Source organism: Leucoraja erinacea, chromosome 38, assembly GCF_028641065.1.
Source record: "Leucoraja erinacea ecotype New England chromosome 38, Leri_hhj_1, whole genome shotgun sequence".
Classification (NCBI taxonomy): Eukaryota; Metazoa; Chordata; class Chondrichthyes; order Rajiformes; family Rajidae; genus Leucoraja; species Leucoraja erinaceus.
This window is the reverse complement of record NC_073414.1, coordinates 6,966,295-6,994,005: the sequence shown is the minus strand read 5'-3', so window position 1 is coordinate 6,994,005 and position 27,711 is coordinate 6,966,295. Positions and strand designations below refer to the sequence as shown.

At 46.6% G+C, this 27,711-nt stretch overlaps 1 protein-coding gene across 1 annotated transcript in view; it reads right to left on the bottom strand.

Annotated features, from left to right (window-relative positions):
- Positions 1-19,762, bottom strand: part of sympk (symplekin) — a 32,808-nt gene extending 13,046 nt beyond the window's left edge. The window contains exons 1-16 of the mRNA XM_055663749.1: positions 19,573-19,762; positions 17,473-17,538; positions 15,410-15,463; positions 14,923-14,996; positions 14,704-14,830; positions 13,610-13,859; positions 11,835-12,005; positions 10,857-11,096; positions 8,520-8,671; positions 6,909-7,059; positions 4,978-5,191; positions 3,164-3,314; positions 2,393-2,628; positions 1,219-1,300; positions 1,001-1,114; positions 51-198 (exon numbers count right to left, since the gene is read on the bottom strand). Of these exons, the coding sequence (XP_055519724.1) occupies positions 51-198; positions 1,001-1,114; positions 1,219-1,300; positions 2,393-2,628; positions 3,164-3,314; positions 4,978-5,191; positions 6,909-7,059; positions 8,520-8,671; positions 10,857-11,096; positions 11,835-12,005; positions 13,610-13,859; positions 14,704-14,830; positions 14,923-14,996; positions 15,410-15,463; positions 17,473-17,538; positions 19,573-19,731 (2,389 nt within the window). The 5' untranslated portion in view covers positions 19,732-19,762. The remainder of the gene's footprint in view (positions 1-50; positions 199-1,000; positions 1,115-1,218; positions 1,301-2,392; positions 2,629-3,163; positions 3,315-4,977; positions 5,192-6,908; positions 7,060-8,519; positions 8,672-10,856; positions 11,097-11,834; positions 12,006-13,609; positions 13,860-14,703; positions 14,831-14,922; positions 14,997-15,409; positions 15,464-17,472; positions 17,539-19,572) is intronic.
- Positions 19,763-27,711: the final 7,949 nt, after the last annotated feature.

Here is a 27,711-nt window from a genome sequence, read left to right as displayed (position 1 = left end):
ACCTCGATTTCAAACAACCCAGAATCACAAGCTGTGTGGAGAGTTCTCACCTGTGTCTTTGTCTGCCCCAAACAGAATAGAGGGCGGGTTGGGGTGAACGAGCAGCTGCAAGTAATTCAGGGCAAACTTCTCGATGTACTCGCGTAGCTGCTCCTTCTCATACATTCGTTTAATGAACATCAGTGCCTGCGAACGGACCTGGAGGCAGAACACAACATCAGATACAATGTGATGCACGAGTGCTCTCTGGGTAGCTTCAGCATGTAAACAGGCCAACTTCAAAGGGAGCACCCAACCTGATACATCAGCTTCCCCTGTGTGCGCGGCTTTACCCAACGACTTCAGAGATACCGCATGGAAACAGGCCCTTCGGCCCACTGAATCCCTGCCGATCAGCCATCACCCTGCACACTATTCTTCTCACCAGGGGCAATTTACAGAAGCACATTAGGGCTTGGCACAGTGGCGCAGCGGTAGAGTTGCTGCCTTACAGTGACAGAGTGACTGCGGGTGCTGTCTGTACGGAGTTTGTGCGTTCTCCCCGTGGGTTTTCTCCGGGCGTTCCAGTTTCATCCCACACTCCAAAGACGTACTGGTTTTCAGGTTAATTGACTTTGGTAAAATTGTAAATTGTCCCTGGTGTGTTGGGATAGTGTTAGTGTGCAGGGATCACTGGTCGGCACGGACTCGCTGGGCCAGTTCCCGTGCTGTATCTCTAAACAGTCTCGTAAATCTTCTCTGCACTCTTTGGAGCTTAAAGTTTCTGGAAAGGGAGCTCTGACTCGCCACCAATTCCAGCTTCAGGAAAAATCTGGTAGAAAATGGGAAAGAAAAGCCAGGAGATTCTAGCCAAGGGTTTACAGTGGGAAATAGATCAGGTCTCCATCCCAATCCCCAATTCTCCACCCAAAGCTGGAGAGATGTGTAGGAAGGAACAGCAGATGCTGGTTTACACCGAAGACAGACAAAATGCAGAGAAAGTCGTTTCTCGTGACTTCACCTTGTCCTTCTCGTGAGAGCTTAGATCCAGCAGCACATGCAGGTACTGCAGCTGTTTTGATGGGCGTTTGAAGACCAAGTCCCTCAGCGTCGACATTCCCAGATAGATGCGAGTCTGCAGGAAGGGTGGAGGAGAGCAGCGTCAGTGTTGCATGGGGACACGTTAAACCATGCGACAGTAGGCACCAAACAGATGCAGCAAAGTGACTTGCAACCCACCTCATCCTCACAGTATCTCCGGATCACCTCCAACGCATTGTCAGTTATGCACGGAGCCTCCAGAACCAGTTTTGTAAACAGTCTAATGGAAGGAGACAAAGAATGAGAAAAATGCCACAAAGAACAGGGAGCATTCCAATAATAATAATAATAACTTTATTTATAAAGCACTTTTAGACAACATCAGTTACCACAAAGTGCTGTACATGGGAAGTCAACAAAAAGTTATTACAAACTACTAAAACCATTAAGACGACAGGACTATAAAAACAGTAAAAAATAAAAAACATTAAAAGCACTAAAACAGGAACAATATCTCAGCCAGTGTCGAAAGCCAGTGAATAAAAGTGAGTTTTTAGGGAGGATTTAAAGATGGACAGTGAAGGGGCCTGTCTGATCTGCAGCGGCAAGGTGTTCCAGAGTGCCGGGGCAGCAACAGAAAAGGCTCTATCCCCTCTGAGCTTCCGCTTAGACCTTGGTACCTCAAGGAGCAGAAACTGGTCAACAGGTGAATTATAAGAACCTAAACATTGCGAATAGTAACAGTGACAACTTTTAGTTTAGAGATACAGCGTGGAAACAGGCGCTTTGGCCCGCGGAGTCTGCTGCAACCTGCGACCCTCGCACTATCCTAAACACACTAGGAACAATTTACCATTTTGTGGTGTTAAACATTCTTCCCAATCACAACCGCATTGACAAGAGTTAAAGGTGAATGACAAAATAAACTGCAGTTTTTTTTAATTAAGGTCATAAGGAATAGGAGTAGACTTAGGCCATTCAGCCCATCAAGTCTACTCCGCCAGTCAATCATGGCTGATCTATCTCTCCCTCCCAACCCCATTCTCCTGCCTTCTCCCCATAACCTCTGACACCTGGACTAATCAAGAATCTATTCATCTCTGCCTTAAAAATATCCATTGACTTCTCGTATTCACCTAACGAACAGCTAACAATGGCCCATTTCCTTCATCATCTTTTTTGCGTATCTTTAATTCATTGTTCTTTATCTCTCTACATCATCGCCTATATCTCATTTCCCAATATCCCAAACCAGTCTGAAGAAGGGTCTCGACTTCTCTCCAGAGATGCTGCCTGCCCCACTGAGTTATTGTGTCTATCTTTGGTTTGAACCAGCATCTGCAGTTCCTTCCTACACGTCACTTGTACTGACCCATCCTTCTGGTCTGGTTTCTCCTGCAAGCCCGACAGCAGGCTGGTCAGGCACGCATCGTAATTGTCAAGCATGCCGTTGGGCCAGTGGCTGAGGTACAGGTTATACTCTTGGTACAGCCACGCAAAGGCAAGATCAACGCGGTTTCGAATGTCCTCGAGGATGAAATCCAGCATCTCCCCTTTCATTTTCCCATCAAACTGCGTCACGAGACGTGCCAGGATCTTCACACGAATCTGGGGGAAGAAAAAAAAAAGTCAACAAACCCGACTACCTCATCCATCTATGTCAACGAACTGAAAGAACGTCACAATCAAGTGAACCAGAAGACATAGTTTTAAGGCGAGGGGACGAAGATTTAATGGGATAACCTTGTTTTTTTTTAAATATTAAATTAACACAAGGGTGGTGGGTGTAAGGAATGAGCTGCCGGAGAAGATAGTTGAGGCACGTACTATTGCAACGTATACAAAACATTTAGACAGGTACATGGATAGGATAGGATTAGAGGGATACTGGCTAAAAGCAGGCAGTCTATGGGTTTGCTCAGAGATCTTTGGTTTCCTCCCACAGTCCAAAGACATAAGTGAATTGGCTTGGTGAATGTAAAAACAAACAAAAAAATTGTCCCCAGTGTGTGAAGGATAGGGTTATCATGCAGGGATCGCTGGTCGGCACGGACCCGATGTTTCCACGTTGTATCTCTCATACATTAAGTGCCCAGCCAGAAAGAGAGGGGTTGTGGCTACAGTGAATTAAAGTCACACCTACCGGACCAGCTCCACCGCGTGCCACTGCTTTCTCAGAGTTGAGGATACGCTGTAGAGCTCCAATCTTCAGCTTGTCCATCTTCTCCACAGGCAGCTGCTGCAACACATCGCACAGTCGGAACACCTTCTTCCGTCCGCTCTGACTCATCAGCCTGAAATGCGACACACAAACCAATAAGCTATTGGGAAGATAGAAACAGCAACTCAGCAGGTCAGACAGCATCTGTGGAGTAAAGGAATAGGTGACCTTTCAGGTCGTGACCCTTCTTCAGACAGAGTCAGGGGTAAGGGAAACAAAAAAAACAAAAATCGAAAAAAAAGGGTGATATTGGGAGATTCTTCAGACAGTCAGAAACAGGGTAGTCCGGGAAACATAAAATATAAACCAAAACCCTCCATTCCCTTCCCATCCATAAAAAAAATTTTTAAAAAAAAAACGAACCTGCCTCCACCACCTTCACTGGTGATATTGGGAGATATAGAACAAATGAATGAAAGATATAGACAATAGACAATAGGTGCAGGAGTAGGCCATTCAATGTGACCACCAGCAACGTGGCTGATCATCCCCAATCAGTACCCCGTTCCTGCCTTCTCCCTATATCCCCTGACTCCGCTATTTTTAAGAGCCCTATCTAGCTATCTATGCAAAAAAAGTTAATGATAAAGGAAACGGGCCATTACTAGTTGTGGGCTTGGTGAAAACGAGTTATACAGACAATGAAATTCTCCAGGGCGACAATGAAACTAGTTGCAGGACCTGTGGCAGCCTAGTTTAGTTTAGAGATACAGCGTGGCAACAAGCCCTTTGGCCCACCGGGTCTGTGCCGACCAGCGATCCCCGTATAATAACACTAGGGGTAGGGACAGAGAGAGGGGTCGCAAGGGTTACTCGAGATTGGAGAAATCAATGTTCACATGGCTGGATTAAAAGCTGCCCAAGGGAAATATGAGGGAGTTCCGGGACCGCTGGGCTCCGCAGGGTGTTGAATGTATCCTCAATAAGGATTGTATCATAGTTGTATAGTAGTTTATTACGGATATATGTTTGTATTGTATTATGGTAGTGGGTTCTGGCTTGTTTTATTGTAGTGTAAATATTATTTTTAATAATTCAATAAATTTTGTTGTAATTAAAAAAAAGGGAAATAAGAGGTGCTGTTCCTCCAATTTGCATATCGCCTCACTCTGACAATACAGGAGGCTCAGGCCAGAAAGGTCAGCATGGGAATGGGAAGGGAGTTAAAGTGTTTGGCAAGCGGGAGATGATGCAGACCCAGGGGGATCTGTTGTCTTCGACCAACAACAAACACTTTCATTAATGTAACGTCATACTTTGGCCCTTTGGCACACCGAGTGTATGCCGATTGGCAACCATCCCCCTACATTTGCACTATCCAACAGACTCGGTACAATTGTACAACTTACCGAAGCCATTTAACCTACAAGCATGTACATCATTAGAGTGTGGGAGGACACCGGAGCACCGCGAGAAAACCCACCCGATCACGGTGGGGGGGGGGAAACGTACAAACTCCATACAGACAACGCCCGTAGTCAGAATCAAACGCGGGCCGCTTGCGTAGCTCTGTCTACTCAGCTTTATATGCTCATTGCTAATTCAATGTGTTTGATTAAAATTCCAAAGAGCACCTTGAAATGTTCTAAAGACGGTGCATGCCTTGCAAATAAAACACACCCAAACCACGCAATAAATGCATTGGACACATTCCAATGATGGGGGGAGGGGGTGGGGGAAGGTTTCAGATCCTATATGACAAAGCCACATGAGCAGTCAGTACACTGTCCAAATACCTTTGCTGACTGGAAGGCATAATGGGCTCTGGACGCCGCTTTGTTTGCATCTCCTCTTTCCCGGGCTGCGAGAAAGGTACGGGTGCCCCCACGACAGATATCGCTTGCCCCTTACGCAACGTGGAGTAGCGCCGCTTGATGACCGGGCCGTCACTTTTAACATCTTTCCCCAGTTTCGAGTCGTCATCGGCCTGAAGTTTCATCTGGTCAACACCTGAGGGAACAGCAAGTAACCGTGAGAACAGTCGCCCGTCACGCCAACCGATCGGTCATCTCAGTAGCCAGGCAGGCTGCCTATCACTCTCCAAATACCCAGGGTGGAAATGTCAACGACTAGAAGCGCATGCGAGAAGGCAAGAGGGGCAAAGTTTAAAGGAGATACGTGGGGCAAGTTTTTTTTGCCCCACAGAGTGCGAATCTCTTGCTTCCTCGACAGAGGCGAGTAAAAATACCCTCGTAAAAAGAGACGACTTAAAAATAAACAGCATTGCAAACGTTAATTATTTTTAGTTTTTAGTTTTGAGATACGGTGCGGAAACAGGCCCTTCGGCCCATCAAGTCCGCGCCGACCAGCGATACCTGCACACTAACATTATCCCAAACACACTTGGGGCAATTTACAATGATACCAAACCAATTAACCTACTTGCCTGTACATCTTTGGAGTGTGGGAGGAAACGGGAGCACCCAAAGGAAACCCACGCAGATCACGGAGAGAACGTACACACCACACAGACATGGTCAGGATCAATCAGGTCTCTGGCACTAAGGCAGCAACTCTAACTCTACGCCACTGGCCACACTCAAGATTTCCCAAGAAGGAAATGGATGCCCAATCACATGTGGTTAAAGCACATTGTCAGATTTTAATAAAGGCCTTTTTTTAGACTAAGCGGCGGTTGGGCGATCGTTTCGCCGAACACCTCCGCTCAGTCCGCAATAACCAACCTGAACTCCCGGTGGCTCAGCACTTCAACTTCCCCTCCCATTCCCAATCTGACCTCTCTGTTCTGGGTCTCCTCCATTGCCAGAATGAGCAACACCGGAAATTGGAGGAACAGCACCTCATATTCCGCCTGCGCAGCTTGCATCCTGATGGCATGAATGTTGAATTCTCCCAATTTTGCTGTATTTGCCCTTGCTGTCTCCTCCCCTTCCTTAACCCTCGAGCTGTCTCCTCCCATCCCCCCCGCCCTCGGGCTCCTCCTCCTCCCCTTTTTCCTTCCTTCTCCCCTCCCACCCCCCATCAGTCTGAAGAAGGGTTTCGGCCCGAAATGTCGCCTATTTTCTTCGCTCCATAGATGCTGCTGCACCCGCTGAGTTTCTCCAGCAATTTTGTGTACCACTGAATACTCAAGACTGATAGATATTTGGAAATGAAGGTACATCATGAATTCAAAATCACTGCATGACTATACATAAAGTTAAAAGATCACATCATGATTGCAATAGGCCACAGAATCACATTGCTGTGTCCCAAACATTACGCTCCCCTAAAAAAAAGGCCTTTATTAAAATCTGACAATGTGCTTTAACCACATGTGATTGTTTAATTACAAATGTCAAATTGTGGAGTACAGAGGCAAATAAATAAATGATGGGTACACAAAAATGCTGGAGAAACTCAGCGGGTGCAGCAGCATCTATGGAGCGAAGGAAATAGGCAACGTTTTGGGCCGAAACGTTGCCTATTTCCTTCGCTCCATAGATGCTGCTGCACCCGCTGAGTTTCTCCAGCATTTTTGTGTACCTTCGATTTTACAGCATCTGCAGTTCCTTCTGAAACAAATAAATGATGGGTCTTTGTCCCAAACATTATGGAGGGCACTGTAATATTTATGCCAGTTTTAACCAAATAAAATGGGAACACAAAACAATACGAGCCTTGTGCTAACAAAAGCCAGTCAAAGCACCCTGCGTTTGCTCATTACCTGGTCCGAGACCTGCTGACGTCATCTGTGTGGCCATGAGTCGGGCTAAGTGTTTAATCTGGGCGTCCGTCCCTGCCGACTCTACTGGGGTATAAGTAGCCTGGAATGATGCCGGCATCACGTCTGGTAAATAGACCATGCTGATCAGAACCTGAAACACACAGCCATGAGCTCACTAGGGCTCCCTCACACCACTTGGGCATTTATATACATTGACATTGCTGCTGAAAATGATAGGAATTGACAGGCATACAACAGTCATAGAGTCAAGCAGTGTGGAAATGAGCCCTTCAGCACAACTTGTCCACACTGACCAACATCCCATCCCATCCCACTTTCCAGCATTTGACCCATAGTCCGCTGAACCTGTCCTATCCATGTACCTGTCTAATTGCTTCTTAAACGTTGCAATAGTCCCTGCCTCAACAACCACCTCTGGCAGCTCGTTCCATACACCCACCACCCTTTGCTAGACAACAATACCCCCCAGATTGCTATAAATTATTTTCCCCTTCTCCTCAAACCTAGTCCCCCTGGTTCCTGCTTCCCCCACTTTGGCCAAGAGACTCGGTGTGCCCACCCAATCTATTCCTCTCATGGTTTTATACACCATTATAAGATCACCCCTCATTCTTGTGCACTCCAGGGAATAGAGTCCCACCCTGCTCAATCTCTCCTTATAGCTCAGACAATAGGTGCAAGAGTAGCCCATTCAGCCCTTCTAGCCAGCACTGCCATTCAATGTGATCATGGCTGATCATCCTCAATCAGTATCCCGTTCCTGCCTTCTCCCCATATCCGCTGACTCCACTATCTTTAAGAGCTCTATCTAACTCTCTTGAAAGCATCTAGAGAACCGGCCTCACCGCCTTCCGAGACAGAGAATCCACACTCAGAACTGTGTGAAAAACGTTTTCCTCATCTCCGTTCTAAATGGCTTACCCCTTATTCTTAAATGGTGGCCCCTGGTTCTGGACTCCCCCAACATCGGGAACATGTTTCCTGCCTCTAGCGTGTCCAAACCCTTAATAATCTTATGTTTCAATAAGATCTCCCCTCACCCTTCTAAATTCCAGAGTGTACAAGCCCAGCCGCTCCATTCTATCAACATATGACAGTCCCGCCATCCCGGGAAATAACCTGGTGAACCTACATTGCACTCCCCTACACTGCACTCCCCTAATAGCAAGAATGACCTTCCTCGAGTCCTGGCAACATCCTTGTCAATCTTCTCTGTGCCCTTTCCAACTTAACATCTTTCCTATAACATGGCGTCCAGAACTGAACAGCATTTGGCCCAAACATTCCACACTGCCATTATCCTCCAAATAAAAGCTCGACATACAATTATTCACCTCATAATCCACGCAATAACTGCCCCTTAAGGATCCCAAACATGGTCTACCCTGCCGAGATGCTGCCTGACGCACTGAGTTACTCCACCATCACGTGTCCATCAAAGCAAATCTCAGAGTGCTGCACAGATTACGCGGATTCTTCAGCAGGGATTTTCCTGAGGAGACCAACAGGCTTTCCCTTTGGCTGTGTGAGCCAATGCTACACTGCACCGGATACCACTAGAGTCAGCACTCAGCTTGGTCCCATACTCACCAAATTCGCCACGTTCTCTGGCGAAAGCAGAGGCATTAGATACTGTGCTGAAACATCAATGGCAGACTGCGTGTTCTGGGATGACGATGGTTTAACCATGGAAACGGACGCTTGCTCAAGATCTTTGTCTTCATCATCTTCTCCTAAAGGCTCTGAAAGGAAAACACAGTCTTACATAGAAACATAGAAATTAGGTGCAGGAGTAGGCTATTCGGCCCTTCGAGCCTGCACCACCATTCAATATGATCATGGCTGATCATCCAACTCAGTATCCCGTACCTGCCCTCTCCATACCCCCTGATCCCCTTAGCCACAAGGGCCACATCTAACTCCCTCTTAAATATAGCCAATGAACTGGCCTCGACTACCCTCTGTGGCAGAGAGTTCCAGAGATTCACCACTCTCTGTGTGAAAAAAGTTCTTCTCATCTCGGTTTTAAAGGATTTCCCCCTTATCCTTAAGACAATGCACGCAAGGCCAGGAGAAGCTGGCTAAATAAAAGGCAACTATCAGCTTGGCACAATAATTCCCACTCTTGCGGTCACAATAAGAGATCCAGCAATATTCCCCATCGGGGTGAATATTCCTTTGAAATTTCAGGTCGGTGGGCAAGAGTATAGTTTAGGAAGGGACTGTAGATGCTGGTTGACACCAAAGATAAGACACAAAATGCTGGAGTAACTCAACAGGCCGGGCAGTATCTCTGGATTAAACGAATAGGTGACCTTGCGGGTCAAGACCAAACTTCAGACATCGGAGTCTGAAAACGGGTCCCGACCCAATTCCTTTTCTCCAAAGATGCTGCCTGACCCGCTGAGTCACTCCAGCATCTTGTGTCCATCTTAAGAGTATGGTTTAGTTTATTGTTGTCATGTGTACCAGTGAAAAGCCTTTTTGTTGAAAGCTATCCAGTCAGCAGAAAGTCGACACATGATTACAATCATGCCGTCCACAGTGTAAAGAGAATAGCATTTAGTGCAAGATAAAGTCCAATAAAGTACAATTAAAGATAGTCAAAGGGCCTCCAATGCAATAGATGGTAGGCAGGTAGTTGGTGAGGGGATGGTTCAGTTGCCTGATAACAGCTGGGAAGAAACTGTCCCTGAATCTGGAGGTGTGAGTTTGCACACTTCCATACCTCTTGCCTGATGGGAGAGGAGAGAAGAGGGAGAGACTGTGTGGTGAGACTGGTCCTTGATTACGCTGGTGGACTTCCATGATATATCTGCTTTGTTCAATGTACTTATTGTGCAGCTGTGTTAATTAAATAGTGCTTTCACTATTGTCAGTCTGAAGAAGGACCCCGACCCAAAACGTCAACTATCAACGTTCTCCATGTAGGCTGCATGAACTATTGAATTAGTCCAAAACCATGTCAATAGACAATAGGTGCAGGAGCAGGCCATTCGGCCTTTTGAGCAGGCACTGCCATTCAATGTGACCATAGGTGATCATCCACAAGCTGTACCCCGTTCCTGCCTTCTCCCCATATCCCTTAACTCCGCTATCCCTAAGAGCTCTATCTAACTCTCTCTTGAAGGCACCCAGAGAACCAGCCTCCACCACCCTCCGAGGCAGAGAATTCCGCACAATGTCCTTTCTTTGCAAACCAGCATCCTCACTTCCTTGTTTCTGCTTTAGACTTTAGAGACACAGCGTGGAAACAGACCCTTCGACCCATTGCATGCACCAGCGATCATCCCACCACACACTAACCTACACGTTGGGACAATGTTACAACTTATCGAAGCCATTTAACCTACAAACCTGTACATCCGAGGAGCGCGGGAGGAAACCGGAGCACACGGTGTAAAACCATGTGGTCACGGGAAACATAGAAATTAGGTGCAGGAGTAGGCCATTCGGCCCTTCGAGCCTGCACCGCCATTCAATATGATCATGGCTGATCATCCAACTCAGTATCCCGTACCTGCCTTCTCTCCATACCCCTGATCCCCTTAGCCACAAGGGCCACATCTAACTCCCTCTTAAATATAGCCAATGAACTGGCCTCAACTACCCTCTGTGGCAGAGAGTTCCAGAGATTCACCACTCTCTGCGTGAAAAAAGTTCTTCTCATCTCGGTTTTAAAGGATTTCCCCTTTATCCTTAAGGGGAAATCCTTTAAAACCGAGATGAGAAGAACGTACAAATTCCATACCGACAGAACCCAGAGTCAGGATGGAACCCGGGTCTCTGCCGCTGCGCCACTGTGTCACCTTACGATGTTCAGCACTGCAAATCATGTTAAAAATCTAACAATGGTTTGACACATCAAACCCCTCCCCCAGGCAGAGGGTTGGCAGGTTTGGGATCTTGGATAAAGAGCCCCCTTACCTATTTTGATTTTCTTCAGCCCCTGGTCAGTCTCCTCGCGGTGTCGCTTCCTCACGTCCTTCAGGCTGGGCATGTTGCGCACGATCTCCTGCTGCTGCGTGCCCAGGTCCAGGAGCAGCGTGGTGATCTGGGCGTGGAACTCGAAGGAGGACTGGTGCTTGAGAACGCTCAGCAAGTGCAGCTTCAGGTTCTTGCGCACGCTGCTGACCTGAGACTTCGCCAACGTCGGCGGCAAGTTGGCTGCAATCAGGAAACGGGCGTGAAAAACCCAACACCTGCACGGTTCAATGAATGACCATCTTCCCCTCACAACCGGGACCCAGCAGCTCCTCTCTCAAGCTCCACATGATTGTTAGCCCGGGAGCTTGGGAAGGCCCAGCTTTGAATCAGAAATAGCTGGTACTGATGGGAGAGTCAGGTTAATATTCAAGAGTTGATAAGTACGTGAGAAATAATAAGGGGGGGGGGGGGGACAAGATTGATGAGAGCCAGCTTAGACACACTGGTTCTTCTTCCAATGCTATTCTCAGAGGTTCTGCATTTGATGACAAACTAGGTCCCAATACTCCCCAGGAGAACTTAATAGATTACAAGCACAACTTTGAACATGGGGAGGAGTGTTGTCCTCAATGCTTTGGTCAATGTTCTTCCTTCAACCAACACTGACAAGAAACAATATAGACAATAGACAAACATCAAACAGCATCCAAGGTCAGGATCAAACCCAGGTCTCTGGTACGGTGAGGCAGCAGCTCTACCCGCTCCTCCACTGTGCTGCTGTTGGGAGATTAGAAAGAAGGGGGGGAAACAAAGAACTGCAGATGCTAGTTAATTCACAAAAGGACACAAAGTGCTGGAGTAATTCAGCAGGTCAGACAGCATCTCCATATTCTCCAGAGATGCTGCCTGACCTGCCGATTTACTCAAGCACTCCGTGTCCTTCCACGAAAGGCGTCATCTTTCTTTCAGAGTCCTCACCATGAAGGGTTTCATATGCCTGGATCACTTCAGACATGTACATGGGTCGTTGCCTTGCGATGGTGGCCAAGGAGCCCAGGGCAGCTGTAAGGTTGATGCTGGAGATGGCAGGGTGAACCATGAATTTCAGGAGCTGATCCAGAGCCATTTTACCCTCTTCTTGAAGTGCACCTGAAAAGGAGGCAGAGCACAAAGAATCGATGAGACTGCAAGGCTCAGAAGACTGCGAAGTAACAATCCTGCCATTAAACACCAATATAAGTTAAACTGTAAAAGTGTGAGATTGAAGATTTGGTTTTATATGGAATCATTCTGAAAATGAAAATAGACAATGCACCAAATGGCCACAGTGTGAATTGTTTGTGGTGGGGGGGATCTTCGTCAAGGCATCAAAAATTAACCTAAGGACATATATGAGCAACTTTGTAAAAGGTACTGGAAAATTGCACAAATTGAAGTGAGGTACACAGGAGCAAATCCAATTGGATGCCTTTTTTCAATAACAATGGATCAAAATATCTTAGTCCACACTACAATTAAGGCTAGATAATCCCAATTAAATTGGAGGATAAACTTCAAAGAATTTCAGCCAAATTACAGACAAGGCTGACAAAATTGCAGGATTGTGGCAGAAATTGTTATTCATTGCAGTAATTTGCAAAAGTCACCAAACATTTGTTTCCTAGAGGTGACAAAACCAGCACAAGTTCAATGGGTAGGAAGGAACTGCTGATGCTCGTTTAAACCGATGGTAGATACAAAAAGGTGAAGTAACTCAGCGGGTTAGAGATACTGTCTGACCCACTGAGTTACTCCAACTTTTTGTGCTTATCTTTGTATAAACCAGCATCTGTAGTTCCTTATTACATTCCCTCTAAAGCTTTCCTATCCATGTAGCTGTCAACATCTCTATTAAATGGCTTTTTGTTTAATTTAATATTATTTGTACCTAAAAAAGTGCGTAGCCTCTGATAATCTTCACGCCTGTCCCCATCTAACCACAACCAAAGGGTTTGAACTTCTCTGGAGGGTTTCAGGACCATTCAAACGTTTTATTTACTTTAGTTTAGTTCAGTTTACTATAGTTTAGTTGAGTTTAGTTTATTATCACGTGTACAATGAAGAGCTTTTTTGTTGCGTGCTACCAAACCTCACAATCTCACATTCAATGAAACATAGAAATTAGGTGCAGGAGTAGGCCATTCGGCCCTTCGAGCCTGCACCGCCATTCAATATGATCATGGCTGATCATCCAACTCAGCATCCCATACCTGCCTTCTCTCCATACCCCCTGATCCCCTTAGCCACAAGGGCCACATCTAACTCCCTCTTAAATATAGCCAATGAACTGGCCTCAACTACCCTCTGTGGCAGAGAGTTCCAGAGATTCACCACTCTCTGTGTGAAAAAAGTTATTCTCATCTCGGTTTTAAAGGATTTCCCACCTTATCCTTAAGCTGTGACCCCTTGTCCTGGACCTCCCTAACATCGGGAACAATCTTCCTGCATCTAGCCTGTCCAACCCCTTAAGAATTTTGTAAGTTTCTATAAGATCCCCTCTCAATCTCCTAAATTCTAGAGAGTATAAACCAAGTCTATCCAGTCTTTCTTCATAAGACAGTCCTGACATCCCAGGAATCAGTCTGGTGAACCGTCTCTGCACTCCCTCTATGGCAATGAAGTGACACAAAGCACACAAGGACATAGAAGAATCATAATCCAATCTTTTCCTTATGACTGCACCATTGGTGGCAAGTCACTATGCAGATACTCACTGGCTTTGATGCAAGAGTGATCCCTCACAATGCGATCCAGGCTGATGTCGTTCTCCTGCCTCCTCGGCACGTCAGAATCGGGAGTGCGAGGTGACAGGGTGATGATCAAACTCTCGATGAATTTGATGGCATGAGTTCGGATTCCGTCATTATCAGAGTCCAGCATCAAGACAATGTCATCCTTCATGACGCTAACCATATCCCAGCACGCCTCCTCCATTTCATTGATGACTTTTGACTTCACCATCCACTGATAAGAACAAAAGCCATAATAATCTCGGGTTAAAATATACCTGGCTAAATAAGCACCAGCCACTTTAACATATACATATATGAACAATGCTCTGATTTGTACATCACATCTTTAACATGATAAAACATTCCAAAGCAGTGCACAGACACAAAGTCAAATATAATTCAATTCAACACACAGCCAGAGAGAAGTGAACAGTTGAGCAAATCATTGGGCAGACAGATAGATCTCATTCCTTTAAGATGCATTTGAAAACCTATCTCACCCTCCTAACTCCATGCTCCTGCTTCTCCCCATAACCTCAGACACCTGTCATTATTTATAGTAGCCGAGATAGTGGCCCTCAAAGCCGACTATGGGAACGGAACGGAACTGCCGGCACAGCCAGAGTTCCAGGGTCCTGGCCTCAGGGAGCAAATTTGACCCGATGACCGGCCGCTGAAGTTCCAACGAGGTCGACATAAGCCACCTCATCTGGCCGAGGCGCCACATTTCGGTGGACGTCCTCTACCGCGTAAATTAGCATCCTCCAACAACAGCATCAACTTCAAATGATTTACACTCTCTAACTGGCGAGTCACTGGAGCTTATATTGCAAAACAAAATGCAGTCTATAAAGGCACTTTCTTGCTGTCGGTTTAACAGAGAAGCATCTCCAAATACTGAACCGTCCAGTGGCCGAGACATGGAGGTTGTAACATGATACCAATAGACAATAGACGCAAGAGTAGGCCATTCGGCCCTTCGAGCCAGCACCGCCATTCAATGTGATCATGGCTGATCATCCCCAATCAGTACCCCGTTCCTGCCTTCTCCCCATATCCCCTGACGTGCCACTTGCCTGCAGTGCCACCTTGTACAGTTGGGTCATGGTCAAAATAACCTTCTTCACCACATTGACGTTCTCGTCCTTCAGCAGCATGTTGAGGTTAGCGATTAGCTTCGGCAGCAGCTCATTGTCCCGCTTGCTGAGGGGGGGTGGGGGAGAACAAAATAACTGATGATTTGAGCTTTAGAAGCAGGCAGAAAAATGATTTTAAAAGCCACGATTTAAACTAACCATGCCTCCTCCATGAATCCAATCACAAACTTGCGAACATCAATGGATTTATCTGACTGAAATGCAATGATTTCCTACAAAGAATAAAAGAGATTCATCAGGTACCCTCATTACAGCAGTAACCAAAATTCAATTGTATCAGATTTGCTGTAGAAACAAAGAACTGCAGATGCTGGTTAATACACAAAACAACACGAAGTGCTGAAGTAACTCCACATGTCAAGCAGTTCTCTGGAGAACATGGATCGGTGACATTTCAGGTTAAGAGCTTTGAGATGGGTCTCAACCCAAAATGTCACCTGTCTCCAGAAATGATACAAAGCGCCTGGATAAATCAGTGGGTCAGGCAGCATCTCTGGAGAACATGAATAGGTGATGTTTCTGGTCAAGACCCTTCTTCAGACCCTGGGATTCTGCCTGACCCGCTGAGTTACTTTGCGCCTTCAACTGGGAAATACTGTTTTCTTGGAGCCATGAGTTTACTCACATCGAGAAAGTTGTCAAGGAGGGTGGGATCCTTATTCACAATCAGCTCTTGAACCTGGGGAAGGGAGAAACATGGATCAGAATTAAACTGACATTGCTCACTGCACTGTTTCCTGCAATTAGTAAAGGGGCACTGTCATCACGAGGGTAATTAAAAGGAACTGCAAATGATGGAAACCAAAAATAAACAGAAGGTGTTGGAAATACATAGAAACATAGAAATTAGGTGCAGGAGTAGGCCATTCGGCCCTTCGAGCCTGCACCGCCATTCAATATGATCATGGCTGATCATCCAACTCAGTATCCCGTACCTGCCTTTTCTCCATACCCCCTGATCCCCTTAGCCACAAGGGCCACATCTAACTCCCTCTTAAATATAGCCAATGAACTGGCCTCAACTACCCTCTGTGGCAGAGAGTTCCAGAGATTCACCACTCTCTGTGTGAAAAAAGTTCTTCTCATCTCGGTTTTAAAGGATTTCCCCCTTATCCTTAAGCTGTGACCCCTTGTCCTGGACTTCCCCAACATCGGGAACAATCTTCCTGCATCTAGCCTGTCCAACCCCTTAAGAATTTTGTAAGTTTCTATAAGACTCGACAGGTCAGGCCGCATCTGTGGCAAGAGAAGCAGTTGACAGTTCAGATCAGAAACCCTTTGTCACATCATCATACTCAGCATTTTGCATTTTGCACTCCTGTGTCCTCATTGACTAACCGCTCCCATTCAGTCATTGGCCCAATATGCGTGTTGCAGTTTATGGCCATGTCACATTGGTTTTAACCTATCGGAGACATCCTCTTATAGACTGCACCCTTAGTCAGGATCGAACACGCTGTAAGGCAGCAACTCTACCGCTGAGCGACTCTGCCACCCTAAATGCTAAGAAAAATTATAACCCAATGCTCGGGTTTTTAAATTTGCAGCCTTATTTTCAAAGGTTATTGCAATTCTCCAATCAAGATTCCAGCTCATCCCAATTTAAAATCCCCCTTTCAATCTCACCTATTCTTTCTTCAAAACGCTAAAACCTATTTCACTGACCAATCTTTTCCACATCTATCCTAACCACATGTAGAAACAGGGAACTGCAAATGCCAGATAACCAAAAAAATAATTAAAAAATGCTGGAGTAACTCAGCGGGTCAGGCAGCATCTCTAGAGAACATGGATAGGTCGCCTTTTCGTCAGACTGACGTCACCTACTCATATTCTCACGGGGATGCAGCCTGACCTGCCGAATTACTCTAGCACTTTCTGCCCTGTTTTTATCCTAACTTCATCTTGTGCATTAAATTATCTTTGATACCATTTTTGAGAAGGGGAGTGCAATGCTCTTCAATTGGAGATATCATGTACATAAAAGATCTGACAATTGTGTCCTCTATGCAATATGACAGGAAACTACTACTAGATAAAACCAGTGATTACAATACAATACAATATTTATTCAATGTCATTTGAACCTCAGTGAGGCTCAAACGAAACACTGTTTCTACAGCCATACAAACAAAACAATTCCTACAAGACACACAAACAATTCAATTCACACAAACATCCATCACAGTGAATCGCCTCCTCACTGTGATGGAAGGCAAAGTCCTTGTGCACCATTTTTGAATTTAATCTTAATGATAAAGATACACTTGCTGTCATGTGAATAATGGTACCTTTACCTTTAAGAACTGAGTACCAGAATGGTGTGATTTGTGCCATGTGATATATTCATTATCTTATCAGTCTCGTGAATGTGTGTGTGTGTGTGTGTGTGTGAGATGTGCAGTGTACTTTAGTAAGATAAAGACCCACCCAACCTATCTTTGTTTCTATCTACTTGCTACTACCGTAATATCTTACACTTATCAATATTTCATAAATAAGTAAAGTGACTTAAAGACATGGGCTAGAATGATGAAAGGCAACAAAGCACCTCAGTTGAATAATGTATTGCATAACAATTGCTTTGGAATTCACACCATTATTCAATTACTAAGCAATGCACTGGAATATATACTAAAATGGGTTAAAATAAAAAATCTGCTTTGCAGTCTCCTCGCGTCTACAGACCTGTTTGAGAACAGTGATTTTGTTGTCAGTCACAATGAGCGCAGCCTGATTCAGCAAATCCACCACCTGCAACAACAAAACACTTGATTATTCACAGTTTTAGCAAACAATTCCTTGCAAGTCTCCAATAATTGTAATGTCAGGACTGGTTACGCAAACTTGCCAAGGTTCCCTTCAACCAGAAGGATGAAGAATGACCTTTAAAATGTTTTATCTAAAATGATTACACTGCTTCTTAGAACAATTTTCCAGAGTTATAGAACAAGACAACACAGAAACCTTCAGCCCAATCGACCCATGCCAACCAATTATTTAATCAAGATCGCCCCTTGCTCCAAACTACATAAACTTGGGGGCATCCTTTGTCCTTTTTGACTTTGCTCTGCTATTGTTTCTTTTCTTTTACAATACACCAAACTTATTTTTAAGAAGGAACTGCAGATGCTGGAAAATCAAAAGGTAGACAAAAATGCTGGAGAAACTCAGCGGATGAGGCAGCATCTATGGAGCGAAGGAAATAGGCGACGTTTCGAGTCGAGGCCTTTTGTCTCAACCCAAAACGTCGCCCATTTCCTTCGCTGCTGCCTCACCCGCTGAGTTTCTCCAGCATTTTTGTCTACCTCCAAACTTATTTTTTGTTGTTTGTTATGGTGTCACAGAGTACTGTCATTACACTGTTGTTATGCCGCTGCAAGAAAGAATTTAATTGTTCCATTTTGGCGATATATGACAATAAAAAATTCTTGAATCTTGGAGTTGGGGAAGGGGCTTGAGGAACTGATCTGGGATTGATGTCAGGGCAGGCAAAGACATTTTACAAAACATGGAATTTTGGTTGGGAAATGCTACCAATTTCTTCCAAGCCTCACGCTCTTTACCCATATCCTCACCCAATCCACACTGCCTCGATCCCCATCATTCTTGTGTTTCTTACTCCTCCTACACAATGAATCATATTTGACCTGTCAGTAGCAAAGAAGGCAAAAGATATGCCAGCATTTCTTTTAAGAGGGCTCGAATACAGATATACTGCTGAGGATCCATACGGTGCTGGTTAGGCCGCATTTGGAGTATTGTGAGCAATTTTGGGCACCATATCAGAGGAAGGGCCCATGAGAGCGCCCAGAGGACGTTTACAAGAATGATCCCAGGAATGTGTGAGGTAGCTTATGTTGGGCATTTGCAGCACGGGGCCTGCACTTGCTGCAGTTCAGCAGAATGAGGGGGCACCTTAATGAATAGTGAAAGGCTTGCATAGAGTGGATGTGGAGAGGATATTTCCACTCGTGGGAGAGTCCAGGACTAGAAGTCTTAGCCTCAGTATTAAAGGACATTACTTTGGGAAGAAGAGGATGAATTTCTTTCATCAGAGGGTGGTGAATCTGTGGAATTCTTTGCCACAGAAGGCTGCAGAGGCCAAGTCAATGGATATTTTTAAGGCAGAGATAGATAGATTTTTGATTAACATAGGTGCTGGCTTGAAGGGCCGAATGACCTCCTCCTGAACCTATTTTCTATATGTTTCTATGTGTCAAGGGTTATGGGGAGAAGGCAGGAGAATGGAGTTAGGGGGAGAGATAGATCAGCCATGATTGAATGGCGGAGTAGACTTGATGGGCCAAATGGCCTAATTCTGCTCCTATCAGTTGCGACCTAATAACTCATCAGTCTCCCCAGCTACACTCCTCCCTCTCTAACCCCCCACCCCAGGCTCCCTCCCCCCAACAACAAGTCCTCTCACCCCACCTCCCAGCTTGGGCTCCCCTCTCATTCTCACCGCCTCGACTCCCCTCACACCACACACACACACACACCACCACACACAAACACACCCAACCACACACACACACCCAACAACACACACACACACCACCACCACACACACCACCACCACACACACACCACCACACACACACACCACCACACACACCACACACACACACACACACACACACAACAACCACCCACCCCCCAGCCCTTCAGCTTGGGCGCCCTCTCTTCCCCCAACCCAAGGCTCCTTCTCCATCCATGACCCTGGGCCCGGGCCGCGTCCTCCCCGGCCTTTGCCCACCACACACACATACTCTACCCCCTCCTCACCCTCTCGCTGGTGGTCAGACTCTCGATGGCGTTGTTCTCCTCCTCGTTGAAGTACTGGGTGGCGAGGCAGCGGCGTGAGGCGCCGCTATCGGCGGTCGCTCCAATCGCCGCCATGTCCATCCGTCCGCGCCTCAAGCAGCCCAGCGGCACAGTGCGCATGCCCGGTAGTAACCCGCCTTATTGAACTACATTACCCAGAGATCCCCGCGGCACAGTGCGCATGCCCGGTAGTAGCCCGCCTATGAACTACATTACCCAGAGATCTCCGCGGCAGTGCGTCCCGTAGGCGGCCTGACCTAGTGTATGAAATTCTACTACTATTAAGCCAAGTAACAAGGAAGGGCAGTGACGTGACTTTGTTGTGGGTCCCAGCACACATTGGTGAGCTAGGAAATGAAAAAGTGGATAAATTAGCAAAAGAGGCCGTTAAAAAAGAGAACATAGAGGTAAACCTACAATTATCCTCTGAAGTTGTGTTCTTCAGAATCACTGGGCATGCTCTATTTGCAGTGTACAAGAGATGCAAGAGAGAAGAGTTTTGATCAATGCACATTAAAAATGTTGAAGAAAATTGAGGAATGCCACAGCCGGAAACAGAGCATGCTCTATCATGTAGAAAAGAACATTCTAGAACATTCTAAAGTATGGAGGGGAAGGAAAAGGAGTAAATTTGTTGTTTAATTTCTTGAGGGCCTCTGGCCTTATAAAAAGGATATAAAGTAAAGACATGAGGACTGTGGAGTGAAGCCAGAAGGTGGCAGCAATGCAACATTGTGGATGCCGGCTGCCGTAAAACTCCAAAGAAGAAGAAGAAGAAGAAGATCTCCGCGGCAGTGCCCTTCAATCCTCCTTATTGGCTCTGATGTTGCAGGTGTTGTTTCTTGGTCTTCCAAAATATTCCAAATGGAATTTAAACTGCAGGTGGTGAAGGGAGGACTTAAGCCAGAAAGGCTTTTTTGAGCTGAAATTTTCTGTGCTAGTCAGGGTGACCGTGAAGCACAGCGACCTAAATTTTCCGGCAAAAAAAAAGATAGAAAGTAAGGTAATTACAAGAGGGAACTGAAGGTAGAAAGCAGTGGAAGTGAACAGCTGACATTTGCCGTGGAGATTTTAAGATCCAAAATATCGAGAGTTAACACGTTTGCTCGCTGAAATTCATCAAAAGTAAGTTAATAATGCCTTAGACCTGGAAAAAGCTACCACACTGCAGTGATCCCTTGAATATTTTTCAAGCTGGGATATAGATCATCAGATGTTTAAGATGTATCAGGTTTCAGACTCATTAACCAATACAATACCTTTTATTATTATCCTCATATACCTTTTATACTTCCTCGTTTTCACTGGCCTCTTGGTTCTTCAGCATGCCAAATATTTTGGAGCCTTCTGTGACTATAGCTTGCTACACAAGCAGGGTACATTCACTAGGATTGGTACACCAATAATGGGATTCCAAACTGAAACCTCACCTGTGCATGTTCTACGATGATGCTGCCTGACCTGCTGAGTTACTCCAGCACGTTGTCCTTTTGTGTATTAACCAGCAGCTGCAGTTCTTTGTTTCTACAATCAATGGCATGACTGCCTTAACAGCATTGATGTACAGAGGGATTTTGTGGTCCAAGTCTATGACTTGCAAGTGGCATTACAATGGGTCAGTGTAGTAAATGAAGGCATATGGTATGCTTGTTTTCATAGGTCAGGGCATTGAGTATCTTCTTCGTTCGTATGGTGTGCACAGCCCAAAGTTGTTAGACAACTTGTTATGTTTGATCTTATGTTTGTGCACGCCAGGTGCATTGCATTCGTCGAAACAGGGTGGACCTCATGAAGTTTGCAATCTCCTACCCCCCAGGCAGTGGGAATATGAGTCCGGAAGTCATGATGCAGCTTTATAGGACTTTGGTTTTGCTGCATTTGGAGTCAAACTCAAAAAGCTGGAGTAACTCAGCAGGTTAGGCAGCTTCTCTGGGGAAAAGCAATACACAACATTTTGGATCGAGACCATTCTTCAGACTCATTTCCCATTTACAGTGTTGCCTGCAGTTCTGGTTGTCCCAATATAAGAAGGATTTGGAGGCTTTGGGAAGGGTGCAGAGGCGGTTTACCAGAATAATGCCTGGATTAGAGTGTATTAGGTACAGGGAATGGTTGGACAGGCTTAGATTGTTTTCTCTGGAAAGTCAGAGGATGCGGGGTGACTGGTTAGAAGTAAATAAAATTATGTGAGGTACATAGATGAGGTAGACAGTCCGAACCTACTTCCCAGGGTGAAAATATTAAATGAGAATTATTAACTTTAAGGTCATAAGTGATAGGAGTAGAATTAGGCCATTCAGCACATCAAGTCTACTCTGCCATTCAATCATGGCTGATCTATTTCTCCCATCTTTAAGATGATAGGGATAAAGTTTAAAGGGGATTTGTGGAAGCACCTGGAGCTTGCTGGGGGTGCAGGCCGGTACAATTGTGCAAGTAAGAGACTTGTAGATGAGCATTTGGTTATACAGTGATTGGAGGGATATGAATTATGTGCAGGTAGATAAGGATATGTCTTGGCATCATGTTCAGTACAGACGGTGGGCTGAAGAGCCAGGTCCTGTGCTGTAGTGTTCTTTGTTCTATGTAATAAATGCCTTGCCAGCAAAACCATATATTTAATAACTCAGCGGGACAATAATTAAAAGACTGAAGTAAAGTGCAACGCCCACAACTTGCTTGAAACTTATCTGTACCAAGATTACATCCATTGTGGAGAGTCAAGTTCCAACAGAATAGCAGTTAGTTAGTTTAGTTTATTGTCATGTGTAAATCTTGTGTTGCGTGCAAACTCATAAGTGGAAAGACAATACATGATTACAATCGAGCCATCCACAGTGTACAGATGTTAAAGGGAATAATTTGAATAATCTTTAGTGCAAGATGAAGTCCGATTAAAGATAGTCTGAGAGTCTCCAATGAGGTAGATAGTATCTCAGGACTGCTCTCTAATTGTTGGTGGGATGGTTCAGTTGCCTGATAACAGCTGGAAAGAAACTGTCTCTCAATCTGGAGGTATGTGTTTACAAACTTCAATACCTCGTGCCTGATGGGAGAGGGGCGGAGTGGCGGGGGTGTGACATCCTTAATGCTGGTGGCCAGCATACTTGTGCTACCATAGAAGTGCAGTGGGTCAAGGTGCAGCTAAATACCCCTGGTAGCCACTATGGTAGAGACTATGGCAGTGACATTATGGCAGTAAACAAGTAACACAATTTAAGGACATCTTTTGGTCGCGATTTTCACTCAAATATAAATACAGGTGATAAAACAGTCAAAGTGAATTGTAACTTTTAATAAAAACTTTGTCAAACAAAATAATTAACAAAAGTGCATTTCTAAATTGTACCCTAATGGCAACATAACAAACATGCGAGTAATATATTATATTCGAAAGGAACTCAGTGCTTTCCTCAAATCTGCAGCACCACTTTAAATGTACAGACGCATTTCCAAGTAGAAATATAATCTTTCAATATAATCTCTCTCTGATATCCTAACTCCACAGGAACAGTTAAATAACCTTCCTTAACACTTCAAAAATATACATCATTTTGCATTTAGAGCTTTTATATAACTGTTTTATATAACACATAGGAATCATGTTGTCGACCTCCCTGTGGTGAACACTGTCAACTGAGCTCAGTCGCCGCAGCTTAGCGCCAACCAGCAGCATGCGCCCTTTTTAGGGCGAGCATCTACAGGTGTCGAACCGGATGGCATCACCCTGCTGCAGCTGAATGCGGAAGACCTCACCAAAGCCAAGGCCACCATCAAGCAGCCAACACCAAGAGCGACACCCACGGGATTGCCACTTTTGTAAGGAACACAGCAACATGGAAAGCGATTGCAGTTTCCCCTCCGACGTGGAATGGGCAACAACGTAAGTCGAAGGTGTCACGGTCATCAATGTTCACAAGCCACCTTCTACCAAGCTCCACAAAGACTCCATCCCCACCTTTGGTTCGCCCTGCGTCTTCACTGGAGACTTTAACTGCCACAGCACCACCTGGGGTTACCGTTCAACTAACTCAGATGCCGCTGCAATAGAAGACTGGGCCTCAGCTACTGCCGTTCAACTCCTGTACGACCCAAAACAACCGGACAGCTTCCACTCTGGCAGGTGGAACACCACTACCAACCCCGACTTGGCTTTTGCAAACCTGAATGGACCATCGTCATACCGTATCATCCTGGATCACTTCCCGAAATCACAACATCGCCCATCTCTGATTATCCCGGACAACCTCATTGAGCCGGTCTCAGCCAAACCTGCGAAGAGGTGCAATTTCCGCAAGGCCAGGTGGGACCAGTTCACACGTCTGGTAGACTTCTGGATCAACAGCCTCCCCACCCCCTTCTCCACCAATCTAGACAAATCCTACTGAGTCTTCTGCAAATTCCTCATCAGGGCAGCGAAGAGTTCCATTCCTCGCGGCTATCGTTGCCGGTACATCCCCACATGGGACGAAGAGTGTGATGCATGCTACGACGCATTCCTGGACGCTGAACGTGGTGAAGAGGCTGCCTCCAAGGCTACGGAACTGGCAACGGCCAATTCAAAGAGACAGACAAGAATCAAACTCGTTCTGTCAAAAGAAAACCACTAATCTTTGGAAAACTCCAGGTGCTGATGGGCTCCTGTCAGCAGCATTTTCCTCTGCAGAATTCTCTCCTGTCATCACTCAATTGAAATGCGGAAAAGCCCAGGGTCCTGATAACATCCCCCCAGAATTCCTGAAACACTGCGGTCCTAAATGCCAGGTCTGGCTCCGTGAGTTCTACTCCTCTTCCCTCATTGGTCAGTCCATTCCGAAGATCTGGCGGAAAGCCACCGTCATTGCGCTACCAAAACCAAACAAGCGTGTGTACGACCCAAGGAACCATCGACGCATCTCACTCCTCTGTGTCCCGTACAAGCTTCTCGAACGGCTTCTCCTGGCCCGGCTCGATCCAATCGTCGACCCCCAACTACCCACTGAACAAGCCGGATTTTGTCCTGTATAAACGTATATAACCGTTTTGTATAACACATAGGGCTCATGTTGTCGACCTCCCTGTGGCGAGCCCTGTCAACCGACCTCAATCAGGCAAATGGCAACAAACAGAGACAGCAGCAGAAATAACAATGAACAACAACAGCTTGCAGCCCTAATGCAACCTCAGTCGCCGCAGCTCGGCACCAACCAGGAGCGTGCGCCCTTTTTAGGGCGGGCATCTACAGATGTCAAACCGGATGGCATCACCCTGCTGCAGCTGAATGCGGAAGACCTCACCAACGCCAAGACCACCATCATTGAATTGTTCAAGAGGGAACTGCAGATGCTGGAAGATCGAAGGTACACAAAAATTGCTGGAGGAACTCAGCGGGTGCAGCAGCATCTATGGAGCGAAGGAAATAGGCGACGTTTCGGGCCGAAACCCTTCTTCGCCTGCCTTTTTGTCGGGTACGTTGAACAATCCTTGTTCAATACGTACCAGGGCCCCATCCCCGACCTCTATCTCCGTTACATTGTTGACTGCTTTGGGGCCACCTCCTGCACCTACACACAACTGACTGACTTCATCCACTTCACCACCAACTTCCACCCGGCACTCCAATACACCTGGACCATTTCCAACACTTCCCTACCATTCCTTGACCTCACCATCTCCATCGCAGGGGACAGACTCCTGACCGACATACATTACAAACCTACTGACTCACATGGCTATCTGGACTACACGTCTTCCCACCCTGCCCCCTGTAAAGACTCCATCCCCTACTCCCAATTCCTCCGCCTACGCCACATCTGTTCCCTGGATGAGACATTCCATACCAGGGCATCAGAAATGTCCTCGTTCTTCAGGGAACGGGGATTCCCCTCCGCCACCATAGATGAAGCTCACAACAGGGTCTCATCCATACCCCGTAACACTGCTCTCTCTCCCCATCCCCGCACTCGCAACAAGGGCAGAGTCCCTCTGGTCCTCACCTTTCACCCCACCAGCCGGCAAATACAACACATAATCCTCCACCATTTCCGCCACCTCCAACGTGACCCCACCACTCGCCACATCTTCCCATCTCCCCCCATGTCTGCCTTCCGCAAAGACCGCTCCCTCCGCAACTCCCTTGTCAATTCTTCCCTTCCCTCCCGCACCACCCCCTCCCCGGGCACTTTCCGTTGCAACCACAAGAAATGCAACACCTGTCCCTTCACTTCCCCCCTCGACTCCATTCAAGGACCCAAGCAATCGTTCCAGGTGTGACAAAGGTTCACCTGCATCTCCTCCAACCTCATCTACTGCATCCGCTGCTTTAGGTGTCAGCTGATTTACATCGGGGAGACTAAGCGTAGTTTGGGTGATCGTTTCGCCGAACACCTCCGCTCAGTCCGCAATAACCAACCTGACCTCCCGGTGGCTCAGCACTTCAACTCCCCCTCCCATTCCCAATCTGATCTCTCTGTCCTGGGTCTCCTCCATTGCCAGAGTGAGCAACAGCGGAAATTGGAGGAACAGCACCTCATATTCCACCTGGGGACCTTGCGTCCGGATGGCATTAACATTGACTTCTCCCAATTTTGCTAGCCCTTGCTGTCTCCTCCCCTTCCTTAACCCTCTAGCTGTCTCCTCCCACCCTCGCCCGCGGGCTCCTCCTCCCCCCCTTTTCCTTCCTTCTCCCCCCCCCCCCCACCCCCCATCAGTCTGAAGAAGGGTTTTGGCCCGAAACGTCGCCTATTTCCTTCGCTCCATAGATGCTGCTGCACCCGCTGAGTTTCTCCAGCAATTTTGTGTACCCACCATCATTGAACATCTGCTACAGACCCACAAAGTCATTGCAATCCTGCTCCAAGAGACTCACAAAAGTGATAGCTACCATCTGAAGATCCCTGACCGAATAGTCAAACTGACCAATGACATTGAAGGCAGTTTGGAAAAGGCTTGCAAGGCGAGTGTCACACCGGTGGACCTCACTGCTGCCTACGATACAGTGTAGCACCAGGGCCTGATCTTAAAGCTCCTCCACACCATTACTGACCGCCATGCCAGCTAACCGTCACCCTCAATGTGTCACCCCTACCGTATAACCCATTTCCTACATACCATGGGTTGAAACTAGATCTGCAGCTGACCTACAAGCAACTCCTTGAAGCTCTCCGTGCTAAAGTCTCGGTGCGGAACAACCTCCTGCATTGCTTGGCTGGATCGTCATGGGGCGCCAGGACATCTACTCTCTGAACCAGTGCTCTTGCACTCGTGTACAGTGCCGCCTGGTACACCGCCCCAGCATGATTCCGCAGCGCTCATACTAGCAAGCTAGACGCCATCCTCAACGACACCATGCGGATCATCACCGGCTGCCTACGTCCTACTCCGGATCTTCTGCCGGTGCTCGCAGGTATCACACCCGCCAAGCTTCGCAGGGAGTACTTCACGCACAGGCTGGTGTGCAAGGACCCATTGGATGCCAAACATCCTTTGCACCACCTCGCCCAGAACTCACAGCAACTGGGACCTCAACGCCTGTCATCTCGTCGCCACTTCTCCCATCACGCAGCCACCCTCTGTGGCTCTGGTTTCACCACACTAGGAGCTTGGAGAACCAGCTGGGAATAGACTTCCCGACCTCTTCAATTCACTGTTGCACCGAACACCACAGCCACACCTGGCTCGGACATGCCCTGCAAAGAGTGGGTCACCCTGAACCGGCTCCGTACAGGGGTCGGCCGGTTCAACACCAACATGCATCGCTGGGGGCTGCCTTCGTACATTAACAATACAGTATTCATTTATACACCAGAGATCAGTGTTCAACTCATTAACAACTTTGATAAATACATTGATGTCATTCCCATCTGTAGTGCGTCTACAAAAGCCTCGCCAGGCCCATGTAAACAAGCAAATGTGGTGTTGCAAAGTACGCCAAGACCAAGTAGCGTGACCTGGTCCGGGAAGTCTTCATTTTCGAGCAGTAAATAAGTGCTTGAAGAAATTCACTCGCCTCTTCCCCTGCAAAACAGAAACAGAGGTCAATAGCTAACTAACATCAACCTAATACAGGTGTCAGAGTACTTGGGGAGAAGGCAGGAGAATGGGGTTACAAAGGAGAGATAG